Source organism: Babylonia areolata, chromosome 30, assembly GCF_041734735.1.
Source record: "Babylonia areolata isolate BAREFJ2019XMU chromosome 30, ASM4173473v1, whole genome shotgun sequence".
Lineage (NCBI taxonomy): Eukaryota > Metazoa > Mollusca > Gastropoda > Neogastropoda > Buccinidae > Babylonia > Babylonia areolata.
The window spans coordinates 12,924,714-12,941,298 of record NC_134905.1 but is presented as its reverse complement, the minus strand read 5'-3'; the positions used below and the strand labels follow the sequence as shown (position 1 = coordinate 12,941,298).

Sequence of the window (16,585 nt, the reverse complement as noted above, 5' to 3'; positions counted from 1 at the left end):
CTCGTGTGTGTGTGTGTGTGTGTGTGTGTGTGTGTGTGTGTGTGTGTGTGGGTATGTGTGTGTGTGTGTGTCTGTGTCTGTGTCTATGTGTGTGTGTTTAAACTGGCTGTGGCTTTGATGCCTGAAATACAGTTCTTTGTCAGTTCTGTTTGCTTGATAACTAAGCTGATTTGGTCCTTGTATTTATTGTAATTACCTAACTCCTCTAAACATCCCTTGAGGCTACATTTTATTTCGTGAATTTGACTTGAACAAACATTAGATTTTCATTCTTTCGCTATCAATTTGACTGTTTTATATATTCAAATTTGTTTTCATCAGAGTGACGAGTTCATCATAAAATTCAGTCACTCACGATGTTCACAGCTATTTATTTTTAAAAAAAAGTTCACGATCTACACTGAAATAACTTGAAAACTAGAAATTCCAGAAATAGTGCATATAGACATTTTTTTAAAGTTGAATCTATCACACTTTAAAATTTACATATTTGTTGTAAACATAGAATATAATTTTTCAAATTTGGTAAAAGGAGAATTAAGCAGCCAGTACTTGACTGTTCTTCTCGTTCATACAATTTCCATGGAAATAAAGACATTCTCTAAGGTTTCTATTTTCTGAACGCATCTTTGGACAATACATATTGAATCAATATATGTAGAAACAAAGCATGGTGTTTTGTCTGATTGTGCGATTATGCTTTCTAAACCATCATACAATCAAAGATCCTGCAAACGATTTGACGTAACATTGTGATTCAATTCCACGTTTCTGAAAATCGCCCACTGTACCACGGGTTGACTGATGTGTACGCTGTTAGTTGTGAGAAGACACATGTTCAGTGCACTACGTGTTCTGTCAGGTGCCACTGGTTTACAGTGGTCACAGAAGCTGAGGACAGATGCTGGTCCCGTTCAGATCTGCTCCGGGCAGAACATTCAGCTCTTCTGGAACTTCACGCTGGACAAAGGGGAGCGACTGAAAGGTGGGTGTCTGTATAACCTTTGGTGCGAAAATATGTTTGGAGTACATCTTATTTGTCTTCCACACATATACACTTACAAGCAGGGATACAAACATCTACTTGTGCTACATACATACACACACGGAAAGACAAAGACAAGGAAACTTGTTGAATCGGAAATGCTAGAAAAAAAGATGTGTGTGTAGTGACATAATCACATATATTCAGAGAGTGAGAGATCGAAGTGAACATTTTATTCATACAAAGGTCCATGCCCCTCATGAGAGGGTACTTACTTTATTCACTTGTCATACCATCTGGCATGCAGGGAATCAAGGAAGATCCATCACTCTTGACTGTTTTGGGGCCAGTCACTGAATAGCATCCCAGGTGTGTTGTAGGATCTTGATTTCTCCAGAAGATGTAACCTTGCTCCCTTCACATGACGTGTCCAATCCAGTTCCATAGTCTTCTCATGATGTCGGTTTTCATGTTTGTTTGATTGCATTGGACGAGTAGTTATTGATTGGAGGTGGTATTGGGCCAGACGATTCTCAGGATTCTTCAGAGGATTTTCGTGTGGGAGATTCACAACTGATTAGATCAGTCATGAAGAGTACGATGCACAAATTAGTGCAGTGTATGAAGAGGAAAGAAGATGTGGGTACACATTATTTAATCAATTACAAACACAGCTGTTATTCTGCTTTATTAAGATGAAAAAGAACATTGGCTTAGAAACACACACACACACACACACACACACACACACACACACACACACACACACACACACCCTCAAACACACACACACACAGACACACACACGCAAACACACACGCACGCACGCACACACACACACACACACACACACACACACGCACACACCCACACACACACACACACACTATGATATACTATCGATGAAATCAATGATGATGATGATGACGATGACGAAGGCATGGTGTGGGGATGTCAACCTGAGGGGAAGGAGGAGGGTGTCCTGGCCACATACGTGGACGATCACTTTGTGCCCATGTCCTCCTTCTCCGGTCGTCTGGCTCACCTCCAGGTAAGTCACGGCTTTGCCAGGTGAGAGCTGTTCACCTGTGTCGATGGTGTCTTGGCATCATTCTCTTTGTCCACTGTTTAATTTAGTTTTCTTTTGACTGCGGACAAGAAATAGAATGTCAATCTGTTAGAAAAGCGTACTCTAATCTCGGCAACACAAACATTATCCAGCAATAAACTGGGAACGACCCAAGCAAATCTTGAGGCCGGAAGCTGAACGAAATAATATGGAGACTAAACAAAACAGAACGTTAATGATCCGGAAATACTGTTTAATCCGGAAAACCTACACCCTATTGGTATAGTGAGTGGAGAGAGGTTTTTGCGTTTATGTTTAATGCAAAATCAGCATTGACAGTCAAAATAATTTCACACACACACACACACACACACACACACACACACACACACACACACACACACACACACACACATTAATAAAACCAAGCATGGTTACTACAAAGTCTAATTTTGTTTCCATACATGAGCCAAAAAGTAACTAATTGACCAAACCTAATGTTTTTTTCATAACCAGGATGGAGGCATTGAACTGAGCTGCGCCACCATTCTGGAGTCAGGTAACTACAGCATTTCCGTCAGTACCGAAGACGTGCACAGTACTCTGACTGTGTACCGCAAGACTGTCAATGTGAAGGTCGTGGGTAAGTGAGGATTTACAATCACCATCTCCTTGATCAGGTTTACTACATGCTGTTAGATTAAAGTGCTGTAAGACCCACGTACTGCAAAAGCGTACCCTTGATTTGCCAGGACAGTATATGTGTGGCTCATGGCTTGTGTCAATTTTTCATGACTGAAATAAATCATTCAAGAAGCACATCTATCAAATTTCAGATTCAGAAAAAAGAAGGAAAGGTAGAAGGAAGAGAGAAAAGAATGTGAGAAAGAAAGATTCTAAATTGTTAAATCCTGTTTCCTCCCAATCAGTTTAGATTTCAGTTGATACGATACAGATTTTAAAAAAATAATTATATGAAATAAAAGACGGCTGAATATTTGAAAATCAAGGGCTGATAATTTAAGGAAATTTGACTGCCACGAAAGTACATGTTCAAAGAAGCTGTATCTGGCTTGATGAAATTGAGATCCTTGGAACATGGGTACCTTTGATTGATTTGGATTGATGAAATTACGAAAGTCATTGGAACTGAATGAACTATGAAAAAAAATATGACTGATTTGCTGCGCACTGTTTTTTGTTGTTGTTTTTTTTTTGTTTTTTTTGTTGTTGTTGTTGTTGTTTGTTTGGGTTTTTTTAGTCAAAAAGAACTTTTGTTTACCTAATGGATAAAGCACACACATAACAGAACAAAAGAGGAAAAGCCAACGAATGTATTAAATAAACTGGTAAACCAGCACAAGAATTAGTTAAGTTAATTCCTCAAACCCAAAACACAGGAGAGAGCAGAGAAAAGCAACTTGCGGTCCATACAACAATCAGTCACGAACACTGCCGTCTGTCCACAGACACGCCCAAAACACAGAGCGGGGAAATCCACGTGACAAGAGAGAAAAATGCCGTACGTGACGGCATCACTGGCGCGTGGCACGTGCAGCTGTCGTGTGGCAACTTCTCCGATCGAGGTCATCCCCCTGTTGACGTCACCTGGACCGTGAGAACCTTTTGTGTTCTGTTTTGTTTCGAGACTCTTACCTTTATTTTGATAGAGAAACATGGTGGAGACGGAGTGAAAGAAATAAAGATTGAGGTTATCATGTTCCAGAAATCAGGTTTGCTGGAAAGTTTGCGCATCATTTCAGGTAAAACGTTGGTCACACACCATATATAAATGAATGTAAGTTCATACGTTGCTGCCATCTTGTTTACTAATCACTCGACAGAAAGAACTAGTTGGTCTGTCTGCCTAGGAAGTGAGAAAATCCGAATACACTGGTTCGAATTCCATAGTCGCAAGTATTTTCTCCCGATCCACTATATCTTGAATGGTGGTCTGGATGCTAGTCATTCGAATGAGACGATAAACGGAGGTCCCGTGTGTAGCATGCGTTTAGCGCACGTAAAAGAACCCATGAAAAAAGTGCTGGCCCTGGCAAATTTCTGTAGAAAAATCCACCTTGATAGGAAAACAAACAAAATTATAAGCAGGATTTTTTTTAATAGGGTGTCGCTCTTAGTGTAGCTATGCGCTCTCTCCGCTATGAACAGCCCGAATTTCACACAGAGAAATGTGTTGCAACAAAAATAAGTAATACAATACAATGCAATACAATACTATACAATACATGTCAATATTGATTTGAAAAGAACACTGCAGCAATGTCCATCAATCATACAGATGTTCCAGTCTCACCATGGTCTTTCCTCAGACCCCTACAGGAGCACGGCTGGACAGCAGCAGTTATGAGGACGGCTTCTTCCATCTGCTGCTGCCCAACCCCCTGGTGGGAGGCAACTACAGCTGCAGCATCCCCCCCTCCCTGCCAGCAGCCAGGTGTCTGGCTGAGGACTCCCCTCTGCTGGACACAGTGTCCGTGCTGGTGGAGGAGACTGCTGGCAGGTTCACTCTCCTGGAGGCCCGTCAGCAGGAGTTTGTGGAGCAGCTGGCTGCACAGAGGGAGATGTGGATGGGGGACGTTGAGGTCGTGGCCAACAGGACTGATGCATTGGAACAGTGGCGAGGTGAGCTGACGTCTGTGTGTGTGTGTGTGTGTGTGTGTGCGCGCGCCATAACAATGAAATTAATGCATCTGTCCGTCACCTTCTAAATCACGCATGACATCTAAAGCTAAAACAAAGAAATCAGCATTGAAGGAATCATGAGAGATTCCTTTATAAACAAAATTTCAGGTGGCTGAGGGACAAAAATGGTAAATCAACAAGAAGTTTATATAGATTTTGCGATAAAAATCAACAGAATATCCTGTCACGAAATTAAATTCATTATTCAACAAAGACGTCACATGTGTTCCATTTCATATCTTCCCTGGTTTTCGTTACTATGACAACTTTCAGTTTCATGCTATCGATATATCATTAAATATTTTGTTTATATTAAACATTATTTCAAACAAGATATAACTATAATTATGTGCTGAAGAAGTATTTGTCGGACGTTTTATTGTACTTAAAAATCACGAGATATGATATGCTTCATCAAAACTGTTTCCTCACATCTCACAAAAAAAAAACATACTGAACACGCGCGCACGCACACACACACACACACACACACACACACACACACACACATACACACACACACACACACCTCAAACCAACTCATGATCAGCTGACAACTGATTTGTTTCCATCCTCAGACGAAGCTGTTCACAACTCTGTCCCTGTCCACTTCCACGCCAGACTGACGTCCGACACCCAGCTGTCCAGTGGCTTCACCCTGAAGATGACCAATGTGCTGAATAACCAGGGCGGTGGGTACGACTCCAGCACTGGTTACTTCACGGCCCCGATGGACGGCAACTACTTTTTTATAGCAACTACGGGGTCCTACTCTGGCGGCAACTATGCCAATATGGATATGATGAAAGAGGGAACGACGGTTGGTCAAACGTACTTGATCCTGCACAACCCTTACTACAATATGGGATCCTGTCATGCTGCCTTGCTGTTGAAAGCTGGAGACAAGGTGTGGCTTCAGAGTTCAGCAACGAGTTTTTTCGAATCAATTGTCACCTCTTTCTCTGGGTTTCGCTTTTGAAAAATACCCCCCAGCCCCCGGGCCCTCCCTTCTCGCTCTCTCTCTCTCTCTCTGGATGGGGGAGGGTCTTCCTTGTTTGAATAATTATGGGTTTGGTTTTGCCTGCATGAAACAGAGTGCTGAAAGTGTTAATGGTTTTATATCTGCTTTTCACGAAAAGCTAACTGATTTTCGTCATGGTAAATGTGGGATAGTCATGTTAATGCCAGTGACAGATTTGAGATGAAAAGAACTTTCTGAACTGAGCCTGATTGAACACCTCATCTGCTGCTGGACATAAAGGGCATTTGAAAGATCCAACAATGAAATACAGATCAGGAATATGAGAACTGATAATCCTTAATTCTATATTCCAGTGCAAATAATTTGATCTATCTTTTGCGTCGTCAAACCCATGAGAAATGAGGTACACTATGTTCTTTGTTGCTCAGCACTCAGAAATATGCGACATATGTTTATTGGAACATAAACACTGCAAACATCCCTCTCTGTTTAAATTACGTTTGCAAATATCTTCAAGTATTACTAATGATGAACCTTCCCCCCCTCTTTATGTATGAAGCATTCAAACTGATAGGAACTGTTACTTCGTAACATGAATTTAATGAATATTTTATCGTCTACATTCACGCTTCTTTGCTTGTGTTGTTTCACTGCGACTGAGGCTTAAAATGCTTTAATGTGAATGAACCTTTCTATTCCAGTTCTGTGAATATATCATTATTATTCCAGTGCTCTCTCTCTCTCTCTCTCTCTCACACACACACACACACACACACACACACACACACACACACACACACACACACACACAAGCCTTCGATTATGTTTTACAGAAAGAACAAACTAAAAACACCAAAATGCACTGCTGTCGAAAATGATACTTTAAAACCATGGAAATACTTCATTTTGATGTAAAAAAAAAAAAAAAAAGAAAATTGCTTTACACATGTTTTCTGTTAGTCTACGTAAGAAATATTACATATTGTACGGCAGCCAATACAATGTACTCTTTTCATCCATGTATGGCTATGTTTTATCCTGAATAAATGGATATGTATCTGCATCAGTGTCTGTCTGGGTCTGATTTCAACTCTCTCTCTCTCTCTCTCTCTCTCTCTCTCTGTCTCTTTCTTTCTCTCACCCACACAATCATACACCCATGCATACATGCACGCAGGTGAAAACACACACACACACGCACGCACGCACGCACGCAAACACACACACACACACGCACACACACACGCAAGCACGCACACACACACGCACACACACACACACGCACACAGATACGCGTTTGCGTGCGAGCCTGCACACATACACACTCACGAGCGCGCGCGCACGCACGCAAGTACACAGATACATGTGCGTGCGAGCCCGCTCACACACACACACACACACACACACACACACACACACACACACACACACACACACATTTGTCGGTCATTGATCTGCGGCCATGGGAGACCAGGTCAGTTGGCTCTGGAGCACCGTGCAGACCGATGCGGGGATGAATGGTACGACCATCAATTTTGATGGCCAGAACCTGCCGCGAGTTGCACAAGTGGAAAGAATTGAGCTTCCTTTCGTGCCTCGTTTACAGAGTCCATTATACACACGAAAACACACGAACGCACAGACACACACACACATAGGCACACACACACACACACACACACACACACACACACACACACACACACACACACACACACACACACACACACACAATGAATGAGCGAATGAATGATTGGTTTATTCATATAGGCCATTGCCCCTCATGAAAGGGAAATAAACACAGAGAGAGAGACAGACAGACAGAGACAGATACACAGAGACAGAAAGAGAGAGAGAGACAAGACAAGACAAGACAAGACAAATTCTTCATTTCGAGGATAATAGATAAGCACTGGTGTGCTTTTTTACATCCAGTCCCCGCCCTGAATAGGGTCTACACCACACAATATTTAATAAAATGAAAGCATGTTGTTAGTAGAGATACACAACAGAGGAAAAAAATATGCATAAATCAAAACAAAACAATAACCACACACACACACACACACACACACACACACACACACACACACACACACACACATGGCATACAGGCACTAGCATGGTGTTAGTAAAATGCATAGGAAAAAAAGAACAAAATCAAAGAAACAAACACACACAACACACACCGCATTGCACATCAGAATGGGGGACAGAAGGTGAGGAAGGTTCTGTCAACCATACACATTTGATAAACAGTATCAATAAAATGAACGATTTACATTACACATTATGGCATAAGGTGGGAAAGGCAATGTTTTTTGAAGGTGGTTGGGCTATGGTGTTGTTTAATTGTTTCTAGGAGTGAGTTCCATGGGGTGGCGCCTGAGTAAACCAGACTGGATTTGAACAAGTCAATTCTTGGAATTGGAATATGGACTTTGGGGGGATTCCTTGATGAATTTACAGAAAATTTCTCTATTAATGTTGGTGGCGCATTACCTGTCATAATCTTTTGCATCATGATTCCGTTATTGTACTTTAATCTACGGATTAGTGGGAGAATATGCGCTTGTTTATAGTCTGAGTCTAAAAGGGTAGTCTTTTTAAGGAGTACCAGCTTGAGCCCCGTTTATGAAGATTCTGTAATGGTTCATGGTATTCGCACTAGCGGAGTCCCATAGTGTTCATACATAATCTATTGTAGACTGAATATGCGCTTGAAAAAATAATTTCCGTGAATGAAGGTCAAGGAAATGTTTGATTTTGGATAGTTGATGGGTTTTCTAGGCTGTCTTTTTGCAAAGGAAATTTATGTGAGGATTCCAAGTGAGATTGTGGTCAATCATGATCCCCAGAACTTTATGATCACTGACCTGTTCAATAGGTTCGCCTTTAATTTGGATGGAAGGAAGATTATGTATAGTGTTTTGCCTCTTCTGTCTGGTTGTGATTAACATGCATTGTGTTTTTTGAGGGTGAAGAGACATGTGGTTTAGTTCGGTCCATCTAACGAGGTCATCAGTACTTTCTTGTAAGTCTTTTGCAAGAGCGACAATGTCAGTATGAGAAGTGTGGATTGTTGTATCATCCGCAAACAGTTCGCAGACGGATTTCATATGGAGCGGCAGGTCGTTTATATATATTGAGAATAGTAAAGGGCCTAGAATAGACCCCTGAGGAATGTCATAATCAAGTGTTGTTGGTGCTGAGATTGATGTACTTATTGTCACGCATTGTTGTCTGTTTGTCATGTACACAGAGAGAGAGAGAGAACACTGAGAACACTGAACTGTTTTAATGAATAGGCCATTGGCCCATGTCAATACGGGTGGTTACAAGTCCATGCAGAGAAACAACAAACAATTTACTATTGGGAACGTACTTTCAAAGCCTTGTCAAGGAACACAGCCAAGCGCTTGACCAGTAATTTGTTTTCACACGCAAAAAGTAATGTCAGATTAAACAAAGATGGAGTATTGTAGTACTTAGTGGGGATATAGTGTTGTCTCAGATCAGCATACTGAGGGCATTGTAACACGAAGTGAACTTCTGTTTCCTTTGAGAATCACAGAAAGGACAGGACAGCTCATCATCTGTTACATTACGTTTAAAACGTAATCTGTGTGTATTGAGTTGTGACACACCAAGTCGTAAACGTAGTAAACTATTTCTGGCTTGAATATGTTTCAGTTCCAGCAAATATGGTGAAAGTACAAGACTACTTTTAAAAGTACGATATAATGAGAAGCGCTCACTGTCTGAGAGCTGTAGAGACCAATGTCATTCGTACTCGTTTACCAGTCTGTTTTTTAATGTGCTAAGAAATTCCTTTTCATTTCCAACCCCCTGATTCTCCCAAACCTCCTGAAAGCCATATTTATATAGCATGAAACAAACAGATGTGGCCCATGTATTCCGATTCTGTTGATGGATAAATAACATTTTGTAAGCTTTCAGCGGTAACCGATGTTCTGGCATTCTGACAATTCTTAGCCAGTACTTGATGCATCTCAAGTATATATTAATATACAAGGGGAATCTGACAGAGACAGAGAGAGACAGAGACAGAGACAGAGAGAGAGAGAGACAGAGACAGAGAGAGAGACAGAGACAGAGAGAGAAACAAGGAAACAAACATTTACACATTAATGCACCATCACGAATACACACATTCACCAATCCATTTAGGTTCTTACGATGGTTTATTTTGAACACCCAATGCACAGCAGCTGGGCAACATATTGATATTGGAAAAAAAAAAAGTACGGAATGAATGTATGTGTGTTTCTCGTGTGTGTGTGTAGAGGGGAAGGAGTGTGTGGGGTGTGAAGGTGGGCGGGGGGTATGAATGCGTGTGTGTATGTCTGTCTGTGTGCGTGCGTGTGTCTCTGTGTGCGTGCATGCGTTCGCGCTCGCGCGTGTGTTTGGCTGTGGGGGGTGGGGAGCGGGGGGCGGGTGGGCGGGTGTGTGTTTGTGCGTGTGTGTGTGTGTGTGTGTATGTGTGTGTGTGTGTGTGTGTATGTGACTTCGCACACACGCGCGCGCGTGTGTGTGTTTGTTATTTGCGGGGGAGGACTTTGAGTATGTTTGCTGGTGTGTTTTTTGCTTTGTTCGCTGTATCGATGTCATGTCTATATCATGAAAGCATGAAAGTATCTACAGGTATCATTATGCGTGCAAAGCGCCTAGTACTTGTCAAAAACGAAAATTACTACACACGCGCGCGCACACACACACACATATGCACACAAATACTCTCTCTCTCACTCGCTCTTTCTTTCTCTCTCTCGTACAAATGAATACAAATGCATACGTGTGAACGCTCGTTTTGTCATTCAATCCCTCGCCCCCCCCCCCCCCCCCCCCCCCCCCCCCCCCCCCCCCCCCCCCCCCCCCCCCACACCCAACATCACTGCGTTCGGACAAATCCATATACGCTATACCACATCTACTAGGCAGATGCCTGACAGCAGCATAACCCAACGAGCTTGTCAGGCCTTGAGTGCATCTTTCTATATTCATGTACCAATCATCAGAGTGGGGGCGAAGGTGGTGGTGGTTTTTTTTACATAATTCTATCAGAGGACAACACAGTCGTTGGCAAAATGTATTTTTCAGTGTGTCAAATGTGTGCTGCACACGGGATCTCGGTCATCGTCTCATCCGAAAGACTAGACGCTCAGTTTGATTTTCCAGTGAAACTTGGGAGAAAGGGCGAGAGCGGGATTCGAACCCACACCCTCACGGACTCTCTGTATTGGAAGCTGAGCGTCTTAACCATTGTGCTACCTCCCTCCTGCTTTTTTCCACGTGGTTTTGGCTGATTATCAACATTCTGTGTAAAATCATTCACAAGAAAAATATTAGCATGCAAACTCTACTCATCTCAGAGACAAAATCACCGACAAGAAAGAAAGCAACAACAATTACTCCAGTTACTACAGACTCATGAAATGTGTTGATATATTACTATAACCGATATTTCTTTTCAATATTGTTGTACTTTGCTACTTAAGCATTACGTGATTTAAAGCAACAACAGCATTACCAGCGACAAAAACATTACCATTGTTGAATAAATTTTAAACATTACACATTCATCACTCTTTCTGACTATCTCTGCTATTTGTCTGTCACACACACACACACACACACACACACACACACACACACACACACACACACACACACACACACACACACACACACACACACACACGAACACACACACACACACGACACACAAACACATACACACACACACACGCACACACACACATACACACACGAACAAACAGACAAATACACAATCGCATGCACGCAGTAACTCACGAACTCACATCCCAGTTTGCCTCTTTGCAAGTCTCATCTCGCGTTCAAGAATGTTCATTGCGTGATTCAATGCGTTCAGCTACAATAATAAACATACAAACATACAAAACATTCACACTGTAATCCTTTCCTTTCTACGGTCGCATCTTGGTCTTTACCACAACGAGTGGACCCACAGGGCTGCAAAACATTCTTCTTCTTCTTCGTTCGTGGGCTGCAACTCCCACGTTCACTTGTATGTACACGAGTGGGCTTTTACGTCCATGACCGTTTTTACCCCGCCATGTAGGCAGCCATACTCCGTTTTCGGGAATAAGACATGAAGTGCGAACCACCACACAACTAGAACCTTTCTTCCACCGAGCAAAAGGGCTGCGGGCGTCGTGGAGCGAAGTCAGATTCATATCAGCAAAATGGTAAAAGTTTCAAATAGTAATCTAATCAATATAAGTGATAAGAAACACACACACACACACACACACACACACACACACACACACACACACACACACACACACACACACACACACACACACAAACCCACAACAACCCTCTATTTAACCAGTCAAATACGTACAGAAATACTATAAAATTAAAAGAGGTGAACTCGTTAGGAAATTTCTTCTGTGTGTATCCAAAATTACTGGACCAATACGGAACGAAAATTCAACGCGTTCGTTACGTTCAGCAAAGGCGCTAAACGGAATGCTTTAATTTCCTTTTCTTTTTTCCCCATAGGCGCCAGCTGAACCAGAAATGAACGAAAAAGTTCCAGATTGAGTAGCTGCTCAGCCAGCCCTGCAACGAAAAATCCCAATCACTCAAAGGTTTGCTGCACGCACTCACACACACACACAGACGACACACGACACGACACACGACACACACACCACACACACCACACACACACGCACGCACGCACACACACACACACACACACACACACACACACACACACACGACAGCAGGTCACCGTAAGGCGGCTGGCAGAAAATGGGAAAGTGCAACGGCTCTCTGCTTCCACTGTAAGCAGCCGTTTCCTTTCCTGACCCAGACGTTTGATCCCCCAAATCGGCTCTTCCCTGCTGCAGTACAGTCCCTCTCCCACACCGTACGTCCAACATCTGAAGGAAACAAACATCTAGGAAACAAAACTCGGGTGTCTGTCGTACCCAAAAAACTCGAAATCCAAGGCATATATTTTCACGATCTGCATGATGTCCTCTGCAGGCACCTTCTCAAACGCGGTTTTCAGCGCTTCGAACTTCTGCTGTCTCACCTTTTCGGAATCTGGAAGAGTCTTGCGGGCGTCTTGCACGATTTTGACAAACTCTTCAGGCGTCATTCTGTCCACTTTTTTTGGTGCGAAAGAAAAAGTGAGCTCTTCACTGATAATTCCGTGGATCTGCAGATTTCTCCACAGTCGTTTGCCCATTTCGTACTTGGAGATACAAGACTTCAGCTCTTCGTAAGATTGGAAAGCTCTGACTGTGGAATCGGAAATGATGTCGTCGTTGACGTCAGTCATGAAAGTGTCTGCAGAAAAATTGGCGAGTGAGAGTTTCAGCAGTGACAGAATATATTCAATGTCTGAGACAAGAGTGTCCACGTGACCTATGATGGAAAACCTCAGTTCGCAAGGTGCACACAAACTGCTGACCGGTTTTACAGTGTCGTCAGAATCGTGCAACGTGTCGATGACGTACTTCACAAACTCAGCGAAGGTGACGTCATTACCACAGGCCAGTGATTTAGGAGAAGGGTACTTCCGGTGTTTGGTGATGGCGGGGATTCCCCACTGCTTCCAGAACACGGAGTCGGGCACCAGCAGTCTGTCCACATACGCCGCAAACAGACGGGAAAACGGGTCCCGAACCACCAGAAATCTCAGACTGTTCTCCATGAACTCCTCGAAGCCTTTGCGATGAAACCTGCGGATCGTGTCGAAGTCCTCCGCCAGCGCCGTGCTGAGCGGAACGTCGAAAGGGGAAGGCAGGTCTTTCGCCGAGCGGTTGGTGTGCTTGAAAGTGAACATGAGCCGATGGAAGAATCCCGAAGCGGACTTGGCGACCGGGCAATACATGACGTTCCTTTTGCGATCCACTATAGCTCTCGCCTCCTGGATGTGTTGCTTCAGGATCAAAGTGCTGTCCTGACATTTCGCACGCAGGAGTCGTTTTCTTTCCTTTAGGACGTTCTTCCACAGAGTTAAGTTAACATCTGATTTACTATTCTGAATTTTAAGATCCGGGTATTGAGAAGGTTTCTGCTCAGTTTTCGTTTCGTTCAAAGCCGAGGTGGTGTTTTTTGATTTGTCAGTCATCATCTTATGACCGTGATATTTATCGAAAATTTTATCACCAGCTTTGTCAGCAGTATCAAAAGAAACATGCTGCTGAGCATCTGGCTTGGAGGAGGCTTGTGGAGGAACAGCAGGATTCATGGCCAGAGCATCAACAGTCTTGTGGAGCAGTTTCTTGACCTGCTTGTTTTCATGCAGCGTCAAAGGAGACTTGTGCCCGACATGCTCCACCTTACTTTTATCGGCCGTTCGCGCTGCAGACAGGAGCTTGCCCGTCAGGTCTGTGTGCTGACTGAGCTGGGAAACACCCAGCGAAGCTTTGTCAGAGGCGAAGTCAGTGTCTCGGGAATGCGGGGATATCTCACCTAGTTCCTGTCTCTCAGTCTCGGTCGGAGTTTCGGAACCGGCAGCTCTGTTATCTGCAGACAAAGAAGATGAGCGGACTGAGGGCTGGTTCACATGCTGACTGCTGTCGGGGTCCAGGGGGTCCGGGGGGAAATCCCATGCATGGTACGGCTCGTCGGGATCCAATGGTCCAGAAAGATCCAGAGCTCCAGTCTGGGTGTTCACCATTCTGTGATCAGCTACACCTCGTTTTACAGAGTTTGAACTCAACAACTGTTGTTTTGCTTTGCTCTCCTGCTGAGCTTGTTTAGGAATGAGGCTGCCTTCGGATCGCTGCCCGTCCACGTCAATATCTGATTCCATGCTCAGCCCCATTTCGTTCTTATCACCTCTGTGTACCAGGTCATGTTTTCCCAGCTTTTCTGGTTCAGGGGCCTCACCGTTCAGTTCGGTTTGGTCACTACCAGTTTCTTCTGTCCGTTGTCGTTCATCTATGTCTATCAAATCTGAAAACATGACATCCTCTTTATCATCTGCAGGTGGTGAACTGGCAGCAGCAGCAGGACTTCCACCAGCCCCACCCGAGAAAAACAGAGAATAGACCCAGTCAGGGACACGCCGACCGTCGGAGCGTGCACCACCTGGCTGCAGGCTGGGTCCCGCTCTCTTCCTGGCGAGGAGTGGGTTCAGACCTTGCCGGGGCTGTGAGAAATTTGCGGCAGTGTGTGAGGCCCGGACAGAGCCTCTTTGGCCAAGCCGGGATGACCCCGATGAGTTGCTGGCGCGGTCACCATCGTTGTCGTCGTCTTCGTCGGTGGTGAGCATCTGCAGAATGCCTGGAGGAATCTCCTCTGTGGCAGTGGTCAAGGAGGAAGGGCTGTCCAAACGCCGGAAGACGTTTCCGTTGACGTCGAACTGCTTCTCTGCCGAAAAAGGAATCTCTCTGACCCGCATGTTGGCATTTTTCCGAGCGTCTACACCGCTCGCACCAGCAGCCGGCGTGTGTCTTAGGCCGGCCAGCTGTGACTGGACGATGTGAGTATCGTTCGTGATGTCTTCTCTGTCGTTGTCGTTGTCGTTGTTGTTGTTGGCGAAGATGACGACGACGCTCTCGCCGCCTGTTGTTGAAGACTGGAACCGCTTAAGGTATGGTTCAGTTGGCTGGAAAAAAAATGGAAGAAGAATTTTACAGCTGATTGTACACCCTGTATTAGAATCAAAGTACTGCATTACTATAATCCTGTGATACAGTTGATTGTTAATCCTGCATCAGCAGCAAACTTCTGCATGGCTATGATCCTAATTTGGTAGCAAGCCACTTATACTCGAAGCGCAGTATGTGTGTGTGTGTGTGTGTGTGTGTGTGTGTGTGTGTGTGTGTGTGTGTGTGTGTGTGTGTGTGTGTGTGCGTGCGCGAGCGCACGCGCGCATGTGTGTTTGTGTCTGTGTGTATGTGTGTTTTTTGCAACTATGTGTCTGACAGACAGAGACTGAGACGGATACAGACAGACAGACAGACAGGGAATGTGCCAAAGTAGTATACTTTAATTTCAACTATTTTCATATTCATGGTATTGCTTAGAGAAAGAGTTTATCCATATGAGTGTTAAGATTATATTTCGATGTTCTTTTTGCTCAAACATCTATTTACAGGATAACAGGATAATGATCGTGCACTATGATGACAGAATGAACGAACGAATATGCAGGTGAATGCTGAAAAGAAACGAAACGAAAATTTTATTCAGTGATAAGCCTGCAGGAATGCAAAAAAAATACGGCATTCATTAGATGAATGTTGAGAGACGTATAGAGGGAGGGAGGGGAGGGGAGGGAGAGACAGACAGACAGACAGAAAGTAAACTAAGATTAACAGAATTGAATATGTCTTTATTACCAAGTGTTCCGGGGTCACAAGGAATATTGGGGGGGGGGGGGGGGGGGGGGTAATACATAGCAAGATACGAACATAAATCGAAGCTCATACACAAACACAGATAGAGTAGAAATTAGGATACATACAAGTGCATGTCAAGATATAAAAAAAAAAAAACTTGCGCATACTCACACATGCACGCACTGCACACACACACACACACACACACACACACACATGCACGCATGCACACACACACACACTCTCTCTCTCTCTCTCCATCTCTCTCTCTCTCTCTCTCTCTCTCTCACACACACACACACACACACACACACACGCACACACACACGCACACACACACACTCTCTCTCTCTCTCTCCATCTCACACACACACACACACACACACACACACACACACACACGTTGAACAGAAGCCGCACATTGCATGTGGATGGGGCTGATGACTAGATCTTCAGGTAGATGGTTG

The 16,585-nt window shown here is 43.9% G+C and overlaps 2 protein-coding genes across 2 annotated transcripts in view; one reads left to right on the top strand and one right to left on the bottom strand.

Moving 5' to 3' along the window:
- The window catches only part of LOC143275252 (uncharacterized), a 30,341-nt gene extending 23,539 nt beyond the window's left edge, over positions 1–6,802 (top strand). The window contains exons 9-14 of the mRNA XM_076579227.1: positions 863–985; positions 1,924–2,036; positions 2,571–2,697; positions 3,524–3,669; positions 4,385–4,697; positions 5,336–6,802. Of these exons, the coding sequence (XP_076435342.1) occupies positions 863–985; positions 1,924–2,036; positions 2,571–2,697; positions 3,524–3,669; positions 4,385–4,697; positions 5,336–5,736 (1,223 nt within the window). The 3' untranslated portion in view covers positions 5,737–6,802. The remainder of the gene's footprint in view (positions 1–862; positions 986–1,923; positions 2,037–2,570; positions 2,698–3,523; positions 3,670–4,384; positions 4,698–5,335) is intronic.
- Positions 6,803–12,141: 5,339 nt separating this feature from the next.
- LOC143275251 (uncharacterized) overlaps positions 12,142–16,585 on the bottom strand; it is a 5,271-nt gene continuing 827 nt past the window's right edge. The window contains exon 2 of the mRNA XM_076579226.1: positions 12,142–15,382. Coding sequence (XP_076435341.1) covers positions 12,716–15,382 — 2,667 coding nt within the window. The 3' untranslated portion in view covers positions 12,142–12,715. The remainder of the gene's footprint in view (positions 15,383–16,585) is intronic.